The sequence below is a fragment of the Histomonas meleagridis genome (assembly GCF_020186115.1).
Source record: "Histomonas meleagridis strain 2922-C6/04-10x chromosome Unknown contig_16, whole genome shotgun sequence".
In the NCBI taxonomy this organism is placed as follows: domain Eukaryota; phylum Parabasalia; order Tritrichomonadida; family Dientamoebidae; genus Histomonas; species Histomonas meleagridis.
The window spans coordinates 170,234-185,027 of NW_027150781.1; the positions used below are offsets into that span (position 1 = coordinate 170,234).

The 14,794-nt window shown below is 28.1% G+C and overlaps 4 protein-coding genes across 4 annotated transcripts; 2 read left to right on the forward strand and 2 right to left on the reverse strand.

Annotated features, from left to right (window-relative positions):
• Positions 1-164: 164 nt before the first annotated feature.
• Positions 165-1,268, forward strand: GO595_001914 (uncharacterized protein; the record flags this gene model as incomplete). Its single annotated transcript, XM_067914765.1, has 1 exon — positions 165-1,268. The coding sequence occupies one exon, from the start codon at positions 165-167 to the stop codon at positions 1,266-1,268; it is 1,104 nt and encodes a 367-aa protein (XP_067777600.1).
• A 276-nt stretch (positions 1,269-1,544) lies between these two features.
• GO595_001915 (uncharacterized protein) lies at positions 1,545-2,381 on the reverse strand (the record flags this gene model as incomplete). The annotated part of the gene is made up of 1 exon (XM_067914766.1): positions 1,545-2,381. The coding sequence occupies one exon, from the start codon at positions 2,379-2,381 to the stop codon at positions 1,545-1,547; it is 837 nt and encodes a 278-aa protein (XP_067777601.1).
• A 5,248-nt stretch (positions 2,382-7,629) lies between these two features.
• GO595_001916 (uncharacterized protein) lies at positions 7,630-8,499 on the reverse strand (the record flags this gene model as incomplete). Its single annotated transcript, XM_067914767.1, has 1 exon — positions 7,630-8,499. The coding sequence occupies one exon, from the start codon at positions 8,497-8,499 to the stop codon at positions 7,630-7,632; it is 870 nt and encodes a 289-aa protein (XP_067777602.1).
• A 3,217-nt stretch (positions 8,500-11,716) lies between these two features.
• GO595_001917 (CMGC family protein kinase) lies at positions 11,717-12,883 on the forward strand (the record flags this gene model as incomplete). Its single annotated transcript, XM_067914769.1, has 1 exon — positions 11,717-12,883. The coding sequence occupies one exon, from the start codon at positions 11,717-11,719 to the stop codon at positions 12,881-12,883; it is 1,167 nt and encodes a 388-aa protein (XP_067777603.1).
• Between the last annotated feature and the right edge of the window lie 1,911 nt (positions 12,884-14,794).

Below are 14,794 nucleotides of genomic sequence, written 5' to 3' on the forward strand. Positions count from 1 at the left end.
CAATAAATATCTGGAGACAATTCTTGTTCAATGGCATGTTTTTTTAAATTGAAATATTATGACAAAATTACTATTATTGAAATATCGATACTCAAAAAATCGTCTTATGTATTCAATTAATTTAAACGTTCTGTAAGGTCGCATCTTGCAGTTTCTGGTTGGGAATGAGAAAAACATATACTGCTGAAGAAATCATCTCATACTACACACCATCACAGAAACCACCAAGCTTACAAGAATTTAGTTTTATAACATCGGATGATCCATTCACACCGTTTCCAATAAATGCAAATCAATCCATTAATCTCAATACACAAGAATCTGGCGACGATCAAACATCTAACACAATGGAATGGAAACCAGTTGTTATAGATTTTAAAGAGAATGAGTCAAATGAAGAAATTGATCAAAATACTCAAAAATCAGTTTTACAAGAAAGCGAACACACTCAACGTGAACAAGAAGGCACTGGCCAATACATGAGTACTGACTCACATCCACAACAACAGCAGTATAGTCAATTTGGACCAAATCCATTATATGGATATTATTCGTTTGTTGGCGCACCATTTATGGCTTTTGCACAGTATCCACAACAAACATTTCAAATGCCCAATTATAATTTGTATCCAAATTTCTCAAACCAACCTAAACAAGATAATACAGAAGATATTACAGAGCCTGAAGAAATAGGATTTCCGAGTGTTTTTACACCAATTAATGAAAACCAAGATCAGAATTTTTCACCGCAAGAACAAAGCTTTCCAAGCGTTTTGGATCCAAGTCCAAAAGAGAATGTCAGTGGTTTTTATCCACGTTCAACAGACTCCGAATTTCCTAGTGTTATGAATTTATCAGAATCTTATGAAGACCAAAACAATTCCCCATCTTCTGAAGGTGGGTTCCCTCGCTATGTGGATTATTCTAAAGAGGAACAGAGCTTCCCTAGCGTTGTCGAACAGAACAACGACAACTTCAATGATAAACCGTTTTATGGCAGTCAAAAAATTTCGGCTTTCGGTTTACAAAAGGGAGAAGAACCTTATTACGCCCCAATTAATGAACCAAAAGAAGATGAAATAAATGCTTTCCCTTCCGTTGTGAACTCGGAATCCGAATTTATTCCATCAAAAACATCCCAACATAAAGAATTTCATGAAGCTTCACCTAAAACAAACTCTTCCAGCATAAAAATCGAGTACCACACAAGAGGCGGAATATCTCGGTCAAGGGCTGGTGGGAGAGGTGGAAGAGAACGCAGAAGATAAACAATATTTTAAAATGTTAAAAACAAAAAAAGAAAAAAATAATTTAAACATGTAGTAAATAGTTAAAAATAGAAAAACCTTTTTGTTATAATAATTTCCTAATATTTTTTATTGATATCAGCCAAAGTGTTATGAACAAAAGATTGTATTTGCATTGGTGTTTATTCATTCTCGAAGAAGTAATTTTGTGTATCATTTGTATTTGGGGTGCCTCTAATTGGGACACCCTCAAATTAATGGAGTACGTTAATTGTCTCAAGCAAAATGATTTATTTATTATTCAAGTTTTCCTGTTCTCCATATTTTTTCAATTGCTTTAAGGTATCGAAGCGCACTCTTTGTATCACCGCGATTAAGGAAACTGTAACAAAGATCAAGATTCATCTGAATAGTTGATTTACATGATCCCATAACCTTCGGACAAGCCATAGGTGGCTCCACACCGAGAAGTCTCAAATAATTTATAACATCATTTTCATTATAATTAGCTAAAATTGCATTGAGATCTGGTTTTTGAGGTTGTGGTGGTTGCTGTGGTTGTGGTGGCTGAGGAGCTTGTTGGCGTGCTGCTTGTTGATGAGTTTGCACTTCATTTTGTTGTGGTTGTTGTTGATTTGAATTTAGATTGATAATGTCTTTTTTCAATTTGGCTGGGAGCTTTAATTTCAAAGGAACATTACTGATTGCTTTTCTTATTTTACCATTCAATAAGATTTGTTTGAGTTTTACAGCGCAAATTTTGCAAATTGTCTCTCTTTCTGCTGCCTCATTACCATCTAAAACTGAATATAGTATACTACACAACCAAAGCTGAGATGGAATTTTGGTAGTAATTTTTCCTGAACGAAGAGAATTTGAAATGGCTTCAAATAAGTCATCTGCTAAATATTTTGTTTCTTCTGGGCCATCTTTAGGAAAAGGAGGTATTTCGCGTTGAAACTTTTCAAGATATTGTATAGCAACAGGGGACTTTGTTGTTGATAAAATTGCAGTGCAACTTTCAGAAAATATATGTGTGAAAACAAGTGATACGACTCTATTATATGGATGAACACTTTCAGCAACTATAAGATATTTTGCACATGGGGAGAATTCAAGAGGAATTTCTTCCATTTGAAAAAACCGACAATTTTCTCGTAACTTTTTAATAACTATACAAAGCGTAATCATTTTTCATAGAACAGAAATTCAACGGTTTTAATCGGTGAAGGCCATTAAAAGAATACTTTTAATTTTGTTTTTTTCGAGATGGTCAAAAACAATAAAACAACTGATGAAAAATCTCTAAAATTATTAAAAACAATTGAAGAAATTGTTTATCAAATTGATAAAGAAAATATTGAAGCATCAGTTCAATCAACGATCGATGTGTTTGATGAAAGTTTCCCATATTCTTTTACTCTTGTTATCTGTTCTTTAATTTATTCATCATTTATTTCACAAAAGAAAGATGAGAACATATATTTTCAATATTTAAAATTACTTCAAGCAAAGGAAATCAATAATAATTCTATAGAAATATTCAAGATTTTTTCAAGATTTCTTTTACTTAAGCATAAACAAGAATCATATTATCTTCTTGAACAATTAAGTGAACAAAACTTAATTGATCCCGAATGTCTTAAAACTCAAGATTGTGCTTATTTTATGCATTACAAATATGAAATGAACCCAAAAAATTTTACCAAAAATCTCAACTTTTTTACACTTTTTAAAGAAAGTTATTTTGAAGCAATTAAAGACAATTTTGTACTACACAAAAAATTAATTAAAGAAGGAGTTAATCCTAATGAAATATCAAAGATAATTCGATATGATGATATAGAGAAACTTCAAGAAATATCATCACTGTCAACATTTAATTTTAATCAAAGAATTCCACCATCACCTTATGAAAGATTTTCATATGTTAATGAAAATGATGTCTCGTTAATTGATTTTGCTGCATTTTTTGGGGCTATTAAATGTTTTAAATATTTACTTATGAATGGTGCAACTAAAGATAACATAAGTAAATTTGTTGTTGCAGGTGGAAATATGGAAATATTTCATTTATGTCAACAAAATAATATACCAATTTCATATGAACAAAATTATAAAGAAGCGATTGAATTTCATCGAAATGATATTTTTCATTATCTTTATGATAATCGATTGAGTGATACTGAATTAAATCAAGACATTATAAATTTATGTGTAACATTTTGTAATTATGATATTCTTTCATTTATAGAAGAAAATATAAAAGTAATTGATGATAACATAATTTATAATGCTGCAAGTTTAGGAAATATTTTCCTTATAAAACATTTTAATAAACTTCCGATGAATATTTTGGCTTATGCTGCAGAATCTGGTAATTTAGAATTTATTAAAGAATATACTCAAAGAAGGATTAGTATTAATAAAAATAATGTTTTAACATTATATAATTCTATGTTTCAAATTAATTTAAGGAATTCTATTTCATTTTTTGAAACGCCACTTATAGTAGCATCAAAATATAATTATATTGAAATTGTTGAATATCTTCTTCAACAAAGACAAATTGATATTAATTCTAAAGACATTTGTTCAATTTTTTTAGAATTATTCTTGTTAATTTGAGATTTTAAAATACTTTTTGATGTATATTATATTTATTTAATACTGCACTCATTATTGCTTCTAAAAATGGTAATTACGAATGTGTTAAATTACTTTTAGTACAAAAAAGAATTGATGTTAATGCTAAAAATGTTTTTTATTGCTATTTAAAATTCATTTTAAAGTTTTAAAGTTCCAAAATTAAATATAAAATTTATTCAAATTATTTGAAACTGCATTAATTTTAGCTTCTATAAATGGATATGCAAATGTTGTTCAAATACTTCTTGAACAAGATAAAAATTTTTATAATGCCAAAGATGATTCATTTTATTATTATATATTAATTTCGATTATATAAAATTTCAAAATAATAATTGGAATTTCTTTTAGTTATATAATACTGCTTTAATGTATGCATCTGATGAAGGTTATATTGATATTGTTAAATTACTTCTTGATCAAGATGGTATTGATATTAATGCTCGAAATATTATAATATTTTATTTAATTTTTACAATAATTTTTTGCAATTTTAAATTTATATTTGGAATTTTCTTTTATGATTTGATAATTCATTTCTTATAGCATGTAAAGCGAAAAATAATGATATTGCTAAATTATTTATTGAAGGAGAGGATATAAATATAAATGTTAAAGACATGTGTTTATAATATTTAAAATTTATTGCAATAATTTCAAGTTTAATGAAATAATTTGGTATTAAATCAATTTATTTAAAACAGCCCTTATGATTGCATTTTCAAATAATAATTTGGACTTAATCAAATTACTTCTTGAGCAAGAAGATATTAATATCAATGCTAAAGATATTTGAGATGCTTACTTAAGATTTATTTTTACTCTTTCAAATTTCTAAATAATTTTTGGAAAATGTTTTAATTTTTTAATACACTGATAATGGGAAATTTTTCGGAACCAAACATAGAAATGATTAAACTTATTCTTGAACAAAAAGGATTAGAATTAAATGCAAAAGATTTTTGATTATTTTATTCAAAGTTATTATAATTTTCTTGATATTTTATAATAAAATTTGGGATTTTTTAAAAGTTTTTCGAACATCATTAATAAAGAATTGTAAATATAAATGTTCAAACTTTGTTCAATTACTCCTTGAACATGATGAAGTTGATGTTAATATAAGTGATATTCAATAAGTTTATTTGATGTTTAATAATTATTTTTTATATAAAAAAATTATATTTGGAATAAATTTATATTATTTGAAACTGCTTTGATGTATGCATCATATGAAAATTGTGTTGAAATTGTTGAATCACTTCTTAAACGGAAAGAAATTAATATTAATGCTCAAAATATTTTTATATTTTATTAAATTCTAACATAAATCTATTGAAATATCAAAATAATATTTGGAATTTAATATCATTATTTAGATCTTCGCTTATGTGGGCATCTTATCAAGGATGTGTTGAAATAGTTAAAATACTTCTGGAACAAGATGGAATTGAAATTAATGCTAAAGATATCTTTTTTCTTATTTATAATGTTTAATTAAATGCTCCAAAATTTGAATAACATATTTGGAATTTATTTAAATTATTTCGAACAGCTCTTCTTTGGGCATCAGAAGGTGGAAAATCTGAAGTTTCTAAAATACTTATTGTTCAAAAAGATATAGATTTAAATGTTTTGGATATTTTTTGAATTTTTTTGATGAATTCTAATACTATATTTGGTATCAAATTAATATTTGGAAAATATTCAAATTGTTTTGGACAGCACTTATTAGTGCATCTTTCTACGGTAATACAAATGTAGTTAAATTACTTCTTGAACAGGAAGGAATTAATGTTAATGTTAAAAGTAATTATTATTTGTTATATTTTTTTATATTCCAACATATTATAACAAAAACATTTAATTTATTTAATGCACCTCTTATTGTTGCAACTAAAAATAATCACATAGAAGTTGTTAAATTACTTCTTGAGCATAAAGGAATTGATATTTATGAAAAAGATATTTAGTTGTTTTACTTGTTGTTTATTTCAATAATTATATATTTCAAAAAAGTTTTTGGAAGATATTTAAATTTTTTAGAACTGCATTGGAAATTGCAACTATTAAGGGTTATAATGGAATAAAAGAATTACTTGCTAAAAAGCAAAAGGAAATCATAGATAGTTGCTTCATAAACAATAAATAATAGTTTTTTTTTTTCCTCCTCTTAAGTTCCAAAAAATTTGTTTACCAAGAAAAACTTATATTTTAAAAAATAAATTATCTTCTAATTTCAATGTGAATTGCTATATAATATAATTCTAACAAATATTTCATTAAAGAAGAAAAAAGTGATTTTTTTTTTGACATGGCACCAATAGTAGAAAAATAAAATCATTTTTATACAACAATTACATAGATTTATATAATAATATTTTATTTATAAAAATGGTTCTTCTTCGTTTTGAGGCGAAACTAATGAATACCCATCAATTCCATGGAATGGTGGAATTGGAAGTAGCCACTTCAGCCATTCTTCTTTCGGACCACAGACAACTTCCCAATTTTCGATGCAGCTCTTTTTCTTATAGCGTTTTAAGTCTGTTTTATTATTATTAAAATCAGAAATCGTTAAAAAAATAAAAATCATGGTTAACAACCAAAATGTGAAGCCAAACATAAACAATAAAACACACCCAACAATCATTGGAATGTTTTCTACAAAGCCTTTTTTAGTGATGGAAATTAAATTATGAATCATAATATTAGTAATATAGAGAAATCCCCATAAATTAAAATGGAAAAACAATTTGTGGTTTTTCTTGCCAATATATGACGTAGTCCATCCACAGAAATGATCTGGTCGAATAACAATTCTACCTGAATATGGACAATATTCAGCATTATTTGGAAGGCTTAATTGTTTTACATATTGCTTTTGCTGTTTATTCGAAACATATCCTGATAGATATTCATATGAATTATCATATTTTTGTGGGTAATAAAAAGGAAGATAACCTGGTGACTCAAATATAACAAGCACGTACGAAATGAGGAATAGGATAAGGAATATAGTCGTAAATATACCAAATATAAAATGTGATTGCTCAAAAAATTTGGTTTGTTTTAAATAATATATATACGATAAAATTGCAGCTCCTATTACAATTATTGGCATTGTTAAACTTACTTCCCAATGATTAAGAAAATATTTTTGAGATGAATCTGTCTTAACTTTATTAAGAGAAATACATAAAAAATTACATAAAGTTGAATACTTTGTGGGCTCTGGAGATAATGGTGATTCTTGTTTTTCATCACTCGGAATTACATTATCTTCCATCTGGTTACTCCATTGTGAAGAGTTGAGGTGATGTGAAAATTTGTTTTAAAATGCATTTATCTTTTTAATCTGAGAATTTTATGGAAAGATCCTTAATCATATACATTAGAAATATGATAAAGATATGTAATATTTCATATTTTATAATATTTCTCCAAGAAATCTCACAGCATCACATATATGTTTAACAATTAATATAAACATTTTCCCAGTTGAACATGAATTATATAATTTAGAAAAGGAAATGAAAGAAAAACATTATATTATATTTATATCAAAATCAGAAGAAAATCATCAATAATGGATAAGTGGTATAGAATATGAAAAGATTTGATTGGTGAAAACATCCGAATAATTTTACACCCAAAAAACGATTTTGTGTCTTGTGGATTTAAGGAACAGCATGAAATAAAAAATTTCATTGAGACTTTTATTCAAAATATTCTATGAGGTCTCTTGAACTTCACCCTTGCCTTCACCTTCCTCCTTTTTGAATATTATCGGCGTTGCGGTTAAGGGGTCTTTTTTGCTGTCGATGCGAGGGATTAGCTTCAATCCATCATTAATAATTTGTCCGATATGGTAATTTCCTTCTTCATCTGTGAAACAATAACAGCGTGGATGTGGTGTTTCGTTAAGAAATTGATATGAACTATTTGCAACAATTTCATTTCCACTTTCAATTTGCTGAGAATCAATGCATTTGAGGAACCTTTTCTCTTTGTTTGCAGAATACATAAGTAAATCGTTAGGGCGAAACGTTTTTGCTGTTGATCTGATTAAAAATGAATGAAGTGGTTCCTCTTTCTTAATCATATGAACTGTACCTGGTGGAACTTCGCCATTAAAGGCAATTTCAAGTTGTTCTTGGATTTCTGGATCTTCAATGGAAGAATAAAATGGTGACTTCTTGTATTGTGGAGCTGATCTTCGATTTTCTTTGGTGGGTGAAAGCGTATCATTTTTGTCTGGCTTGTTAGTAATTGGAGTTGCCTGCATTACAATTGCTGATTGACGTTTAACAAGATCACTAATATATAAAAAATCTTCTTCGAAAACTTCGTCAGAATCTGTTTTTTGCCAATATGTAGACATATCAGCAAGCTCAAGATCAACACCTAAAAGACTATTTGTAGGAAATCCATTTGATGATTTTTGGAGAATAGCTGAATTTGGATTAAACTCTGTTGAAAGATGAGGAACTTCAAATTTTGGTAAAAGGCAATCAGCATAAATTTCATGTAATTGGTTTTGATATACAACTTTGTTTGAACGAGTCATTTGGGCTATATAATTTACCCTTTTTTTACCCATTTTACAAAAAGTGATAAAATTCGAAATTGACAAAGTTTGTCTGACCAAAAATGAATGAATATGTGCAAAATTTAATAAATTTATTCACAAATGCACTTTCTATTGACAACAGTGTTCGAGACAACGCACAACAGATTATTTTACATGAACTAAATACAAATACAACAAACCTTGTTTTAGCATCTTCTATTATTCTTCAAACTCCAGGACTTCAAAAATCTACATATCAATATGCACTAGTAATTTTAAATCGATTATTTAATACATCGGCAATAAATCTAGCTCGACAGAACTGGCATCAAAATCTTACAATCGACCAAAGAATGGAGATAAAAAAAGCGACCCTTAATTGTATCACTTGTCCACAAGAAGAGATAGCATTACAGGCAGGTCATTTTGCTAGTGTTCTTTCGAAAATTGATAATGAAGATGCAATTCCGTTTATCAATCAAATATTATTATTTGCTCAAAATCCAACAGGAGCAGCCCACATCCATTTTGCAGCAGTAAATGCATTAAAAGAGGTTTATATGTCAGGGACCATATGTAAAGATTATTTGGAATGTACATCTGGAGCAGAATCCATTCATAATCAAATAGATTATTTCTACAACATTTTTTTTAATTCCTTAAATTATCCAGTTCCATATGTCACACTTTGTATCAATGCATTTACCCAATTAATTCCATATATCAAAGGAATTTTCATCAGTGATCCTAAATATCAAAACTTTTTACTCGATTTTTCCGAAGCAATATTACCTAAATCTCCAAATTTATCCATATACCAAGCGATTCATCAATTACTTCTTACGCTTATCAAATGTTTTTATAATACGCCATTTATAAACATCGAAAGGGTTTTATTCCTCATACATAATGGATTATTTTGTGTCAGTGATGAATTCGTTCGTGTTTCGATCGAAGTCTTAAAAGAAATATTAAAATACGAACGTTCATTAAGTCGTAAAGACGAAAGAATTCTCAGATATAATGAAGCCAAAGCGAAATATGTAGCTCCACGGAGTTCGGAAAATTCATATAAATGCCCTGAAGTAAAGGTCGAATGTGCAAATTATTTTTTATTGATTGCACAAAAGTCAATTATCCAAATCTTTAACTTACTATCGAAAGTTAATCCGGATGAAACAAATGTTGAAAACCCTGAATCAAGAGAGATCTACGCATATGCGTATTCATGTTTACGTAAATTCTTTGACTTAGATCCAAAAGATACGTTAAACGAAGTTAATAAATATTGTTATGAAAATCAACAAACCACAGATTGGACCGTACATAACGCAATGCTTCTGTCTATAGCTACTGTATGTACAAATAAAGTAATTCCTGATGTCAATGATTTCATTACTAATATTCTTCAATTTGTAATCGCTATGATGCAATCTCAGATCGATAGGATATGTGAAAATTCATTAAAGACTGCTTCTTTAATAATTAAGTATTATAATCATTTTAAGACCGAACAAAGCATTGATTCACTTTTGGAACTTTTGTGTTCTTTGGTCGGTCGGCACCCGTTAATATGCTCAGGAATTCTAAACGTGATAAACGACTTGATTCTATCGTTCGATGACAACGAAACAAATTCAATATTGTCACAATTTTTTGAGAATATCTTCTCAAAGATATATACAATAATTCAAAGCATATTGAATCGTCCTGATTCGTTTCAATCGAATTTAATATTAATTTCATATAATACGTTATGTGCATTAATAGGCAAAACCCCATCAAGTTACATAGAGATAATCAAACAACTTTTAGGTGAAACATTAGAAAAATTTGTGAAATTAATTTCGTCATTTAATCAAACAGATGAAATTCATTGTAATGAATTCTGCTTATTATCAATTATCTCTAAGATCTTTAAGACGTTTCCTACCTCATTGGTAAATGAAGCTGAGTCGACATTAAAAATTATACTTAAATTATTGGAAAGAACAATTCATCCAATTATACACGAAGAATCACTTTTAGCCTTTATACATATTGTATCTTCTCTGCAACAAAGATGTACCGATTATTTAGAGCCACTTACGTCATATATTAATTTTGCATTAACATCACAAAGTCCGAGCATTATAAAGAACACCATTTTCTTGATAAATAGTTTGTTTAAAAACGTTGGCCAATATATTATCAATGACAAACTTGAGCCGACAATTATATTAATCATAAAATGCTTCGAAAACAAATCATTTACAAGAGAATTCTATCCACAAATAGCAATACAATTAGCGGATATATTAATTGACATACCTATCGAATGTACAATTTCACCAAATTTAAGAGACGAAACTTATAAAATATTTAATGACTTAATTAATATTCCGATAAACTTTGGTAAAAGTGAAGATATAGAATTCGGTAACTTGATTTGCGAGGCAGTGCTATATGGTTACGCAGCAATATTTGAAATATCGAAAAACGATTTCGATTTCTTGAACATGTATAAAAAAAATATGTTCGATAAAGTTGAGTTGTTGATGAAAAAATTGATTGGAAATTATAACAATGAAACATTGAATGCGTTTTGTAAGTTTTTGGACATCTCAATGAATGTATTGCCAAAAAGGTTTAATATTTTGGTATGTCATGTAAATCATTACAAGTATTTGTTGTACGCACTATGTTCTGATGACGTCAGACTAAAGGAATTTGGAGAAAACGTTTGGGAGAGAATGAAATATTTTTAAAATTTTATGCATTTATAACTAAATTTTTTGAAAAAAATTAACATATCAAGTGAATTTTTTTAAGATGTTTTTTCATAATGTGTTATTTAAAATATTAAGTGAAAAAATACCTAAAAAAACATTCGATTTGGTTTGTTTACAAAATTTTTTATTATATTGATGATAATCCTCAAATGATGAAAAAGTTTGAGACTGAATTAATTAATCTTTTAAATGATTCTAACAAAATTGATAATCTGATTCATATATAATATAATGCCTTGATATATGAAGCAGATTTTTATAATTTTAAGTCGAGTTTTGGTACGTAACGTTACGTACAAAAAATCGACATTTGTATAAAGTATACAAAAACTTGCTGTTGAAACTGCACTTTTTCTTTTGGCTTTATTGAAAAGTCGCTGGTAAATGTCCTATCGTCACTTCAAGATTACATTGAAACTGAGGAAAATTAACCATTCAATTTGAAATTTAACGTACTTTTATAGAATTAAGGTTTTATGAATCGTTTCGAAGAAATAGCAACTCTCGGGGATGGTGCCTTTGGTATAGTGACAAAATGTAAAGACAAACAAACAGGAGAATTTGTGGCAATTAAAAAAATTAAACAAAAATATTCATCTTTCGAAGAATGCCTATCATTGAAAGAAGTAAAAAGCTTACGGAAAATGAAACATGAAAATGTTATTAAGCTATTACAAATTTTTAGGGAAAATGGTTTTTTATATCTTGTTTTTGAATTAGGTGGAAAATCATTACTTCGTACTATGAACGAAAAAGGTCGTTATAATGAACAAGAAATTAAATCAATTATGAAACAAATATTTTCAGGCCTCGCTCATGTGCATAAACAAGGTTTTTTCCATCGTGATATTAAACCAGACAATTTATTATGGAAAGATGATAAATTAAAAATTGCTGACTTTGGGCTCGCCCGCGAAATACGAAGTATGCCACCATATACAGAATATGTTTCTACACGATGGTATAGAGCACCCGAAATCATATTAAAGTCACCTAACTACAATTCACCAGTAGACATTTGGGCTGCTGGTGTTATAATGGCTGAGCTATATACAGGAAAGCCGATTTTTCCTGGGAATTCAGAACAAGATCAATTATATAAAACAATTTCTATTTTAGGCTCACCAAATTCCAGAAGCTGGCCTGATGGTATTCGTCTTGCAAACAGGCATGGTATCAGATTTAATCCTACACCATCTGTAAATTTTGCAAGTTTAATCCCAAATGCATCAAAAAACGCAATCGATCTTATACAACAATTGTTGCAATATGATCCTGCAAAAAGGCCAAGCGCTGCACAAGCTTTACAGCATCCATTTTTCCAAGAAGAACCAGAACCGATAGTAACGGTCTCCGCATCAAAAGTCAATTCAAATTTGAACAAGTCAGAAAATTCAAAAGAACCGTCGCTGGAAAATTTGGTGAAAAAAATTATTTTATCAAACGAAGCTGATGTAAAATATGAAAAGAACTCAAGGACAATACTTGCAAGAGCAGAATCTTATCAATCAAACATATCAAAAAAAATGAAACCAATATATGATAATCAGTTTCAAGTACAGAATCGCTTTAAACTATTTGGAGCAACAGAACAATTTGATGATGACGATGATGACATTGATTTTGATTCTTTATTGAAATAATTTATGATTGTTTATGTATAATTTGATGTAATTTGAATAAAATGTAAAATTATAGAGATATTAAATTTTAATTATCATATGCTTCTCGAACTTGGATATGAATATAAAAAACATGTATAAATTATATATAATAAACTTTTAACAACAATGTGTTCATATGAAGGAATATGGCTAAAAGTAAATCATAAAATGTATAAATGTGTTAAAGCATGAAAAATTACTTATAATGTTTTGATTATACTAAACTGTTTTATCAATAACTTGTATTTTACTTCTGAAAGTGTGGTAAAAAGTTTGTTGTTGATTAAGTAGAATTTCTTTTCCTAATGTAAAAATAGGCATTCTTAAAAACACTTTCATTCACTTAATTGTACACATTAATTATTAAAAAATTATAAGATTCATGATAAATCCAAGCATGGATCAACTTCGCAATGTGTTAAATAATCAAAGAAATATACGTAATATGTGTATTATTTCCTCTGCCGATTGTGGCAAGTCAACCTTTATTTCATCTCTTATTTCAAGTGATTATTTTATTTCAAATGACACATCTACCAAGACTCTTGACACAGATTTACATGAAAGTGAACAAAGCCGTGATGCTGGTGTATTTTGCCCTAAGTGTATTTCTCTTTATTATTCAATTCCAAAAGAAGATATTTCAATAGATTCAGATAATCATGATTTTTTAATCAACCTTATTAATTATCCAGACTGCAACAACTTTTTCACAGATTATTCATCAGCCATTCGTATTTCTGATGGGGCTCTAATTATTATTGATTTTTTTGGACTTTGTATGCAAATCGAAACAAGGATACGAAAAGCCCTTTCGGAACGCCTTAAGTTAATTGTCCTTATTAACAAATTTGATCTTTATCTTTTTGAGTCTAATTATGATCCTTCAGAAGAAATTTATCAATCTTTAGACACAATTGTCAATTCATTAAATACTCTCATATCTACATATACCAACAATGAAATCTCACTTTCCCCCGCACAAGGAACAATTTGTTTTGGTTCCTGTTTACATGAGTTCTGTTTCAATATTCCAAAATTTTCAACTTTTTATCACCTAAAATTTGGTGTTCAAAAAGAAAAATTTGCAAATTTATTATGGGGTGAATATTATTGGGATTTCAAGACAAAGAAATTTCTTCGTCATAACAAAAACTCAGAAGGCGAAACACTTCAGCGATCATTTTGTCAATTTATTCTTTCACCGATCATTCAACTTATACGTAGCATAATGAACAATGAAACAACAAAATACAAAGAGATGTTAAACAAAATTGGAGTTAAACTAAGTAAAAATGAAGAACAATTGAAAGGAATTGAACTTGTTTATATCGTGTTAAATCGATGGTTATCACTCACAAAAACTATTCTTGAAATGATAATTTTACATTTACCATCACCTAAAGAAGCACAAAGATATCGTTGTGATACATTTTATACTGGTTTATTAGATGATGAGTTTGCTACATCTATAAAGAATTGTGATCCAAATGGACCATTAATGTTATACATATCTAAAATGATTCCAACGAAAGAACCGAATAAATATTATTCGTTTGGAAGAATTTTTTCCGGAACAATTTCTAAAGGCCAAAAAGTTTATATTATGGGAATAACGAAAGATAATTTATATGTTACAAATATCCAACATATTAATTTAATGATGAACAATGATTACATTGAAGTTAATGATTGTAAATGTGGTAATATGATTATATTAGAAGATATTGATCAATATTTAATTAGAACAGGCACAATTACTTCATCACCATATGCATTTCCATTTAAAAATATTAATTTATCTGTTTCACCTTTTGTTAAAATTTATATCGAACCAAAACAAAGTTCTGATTTATTAAAATTTATTAATACTTTAAATTATTTATCTAA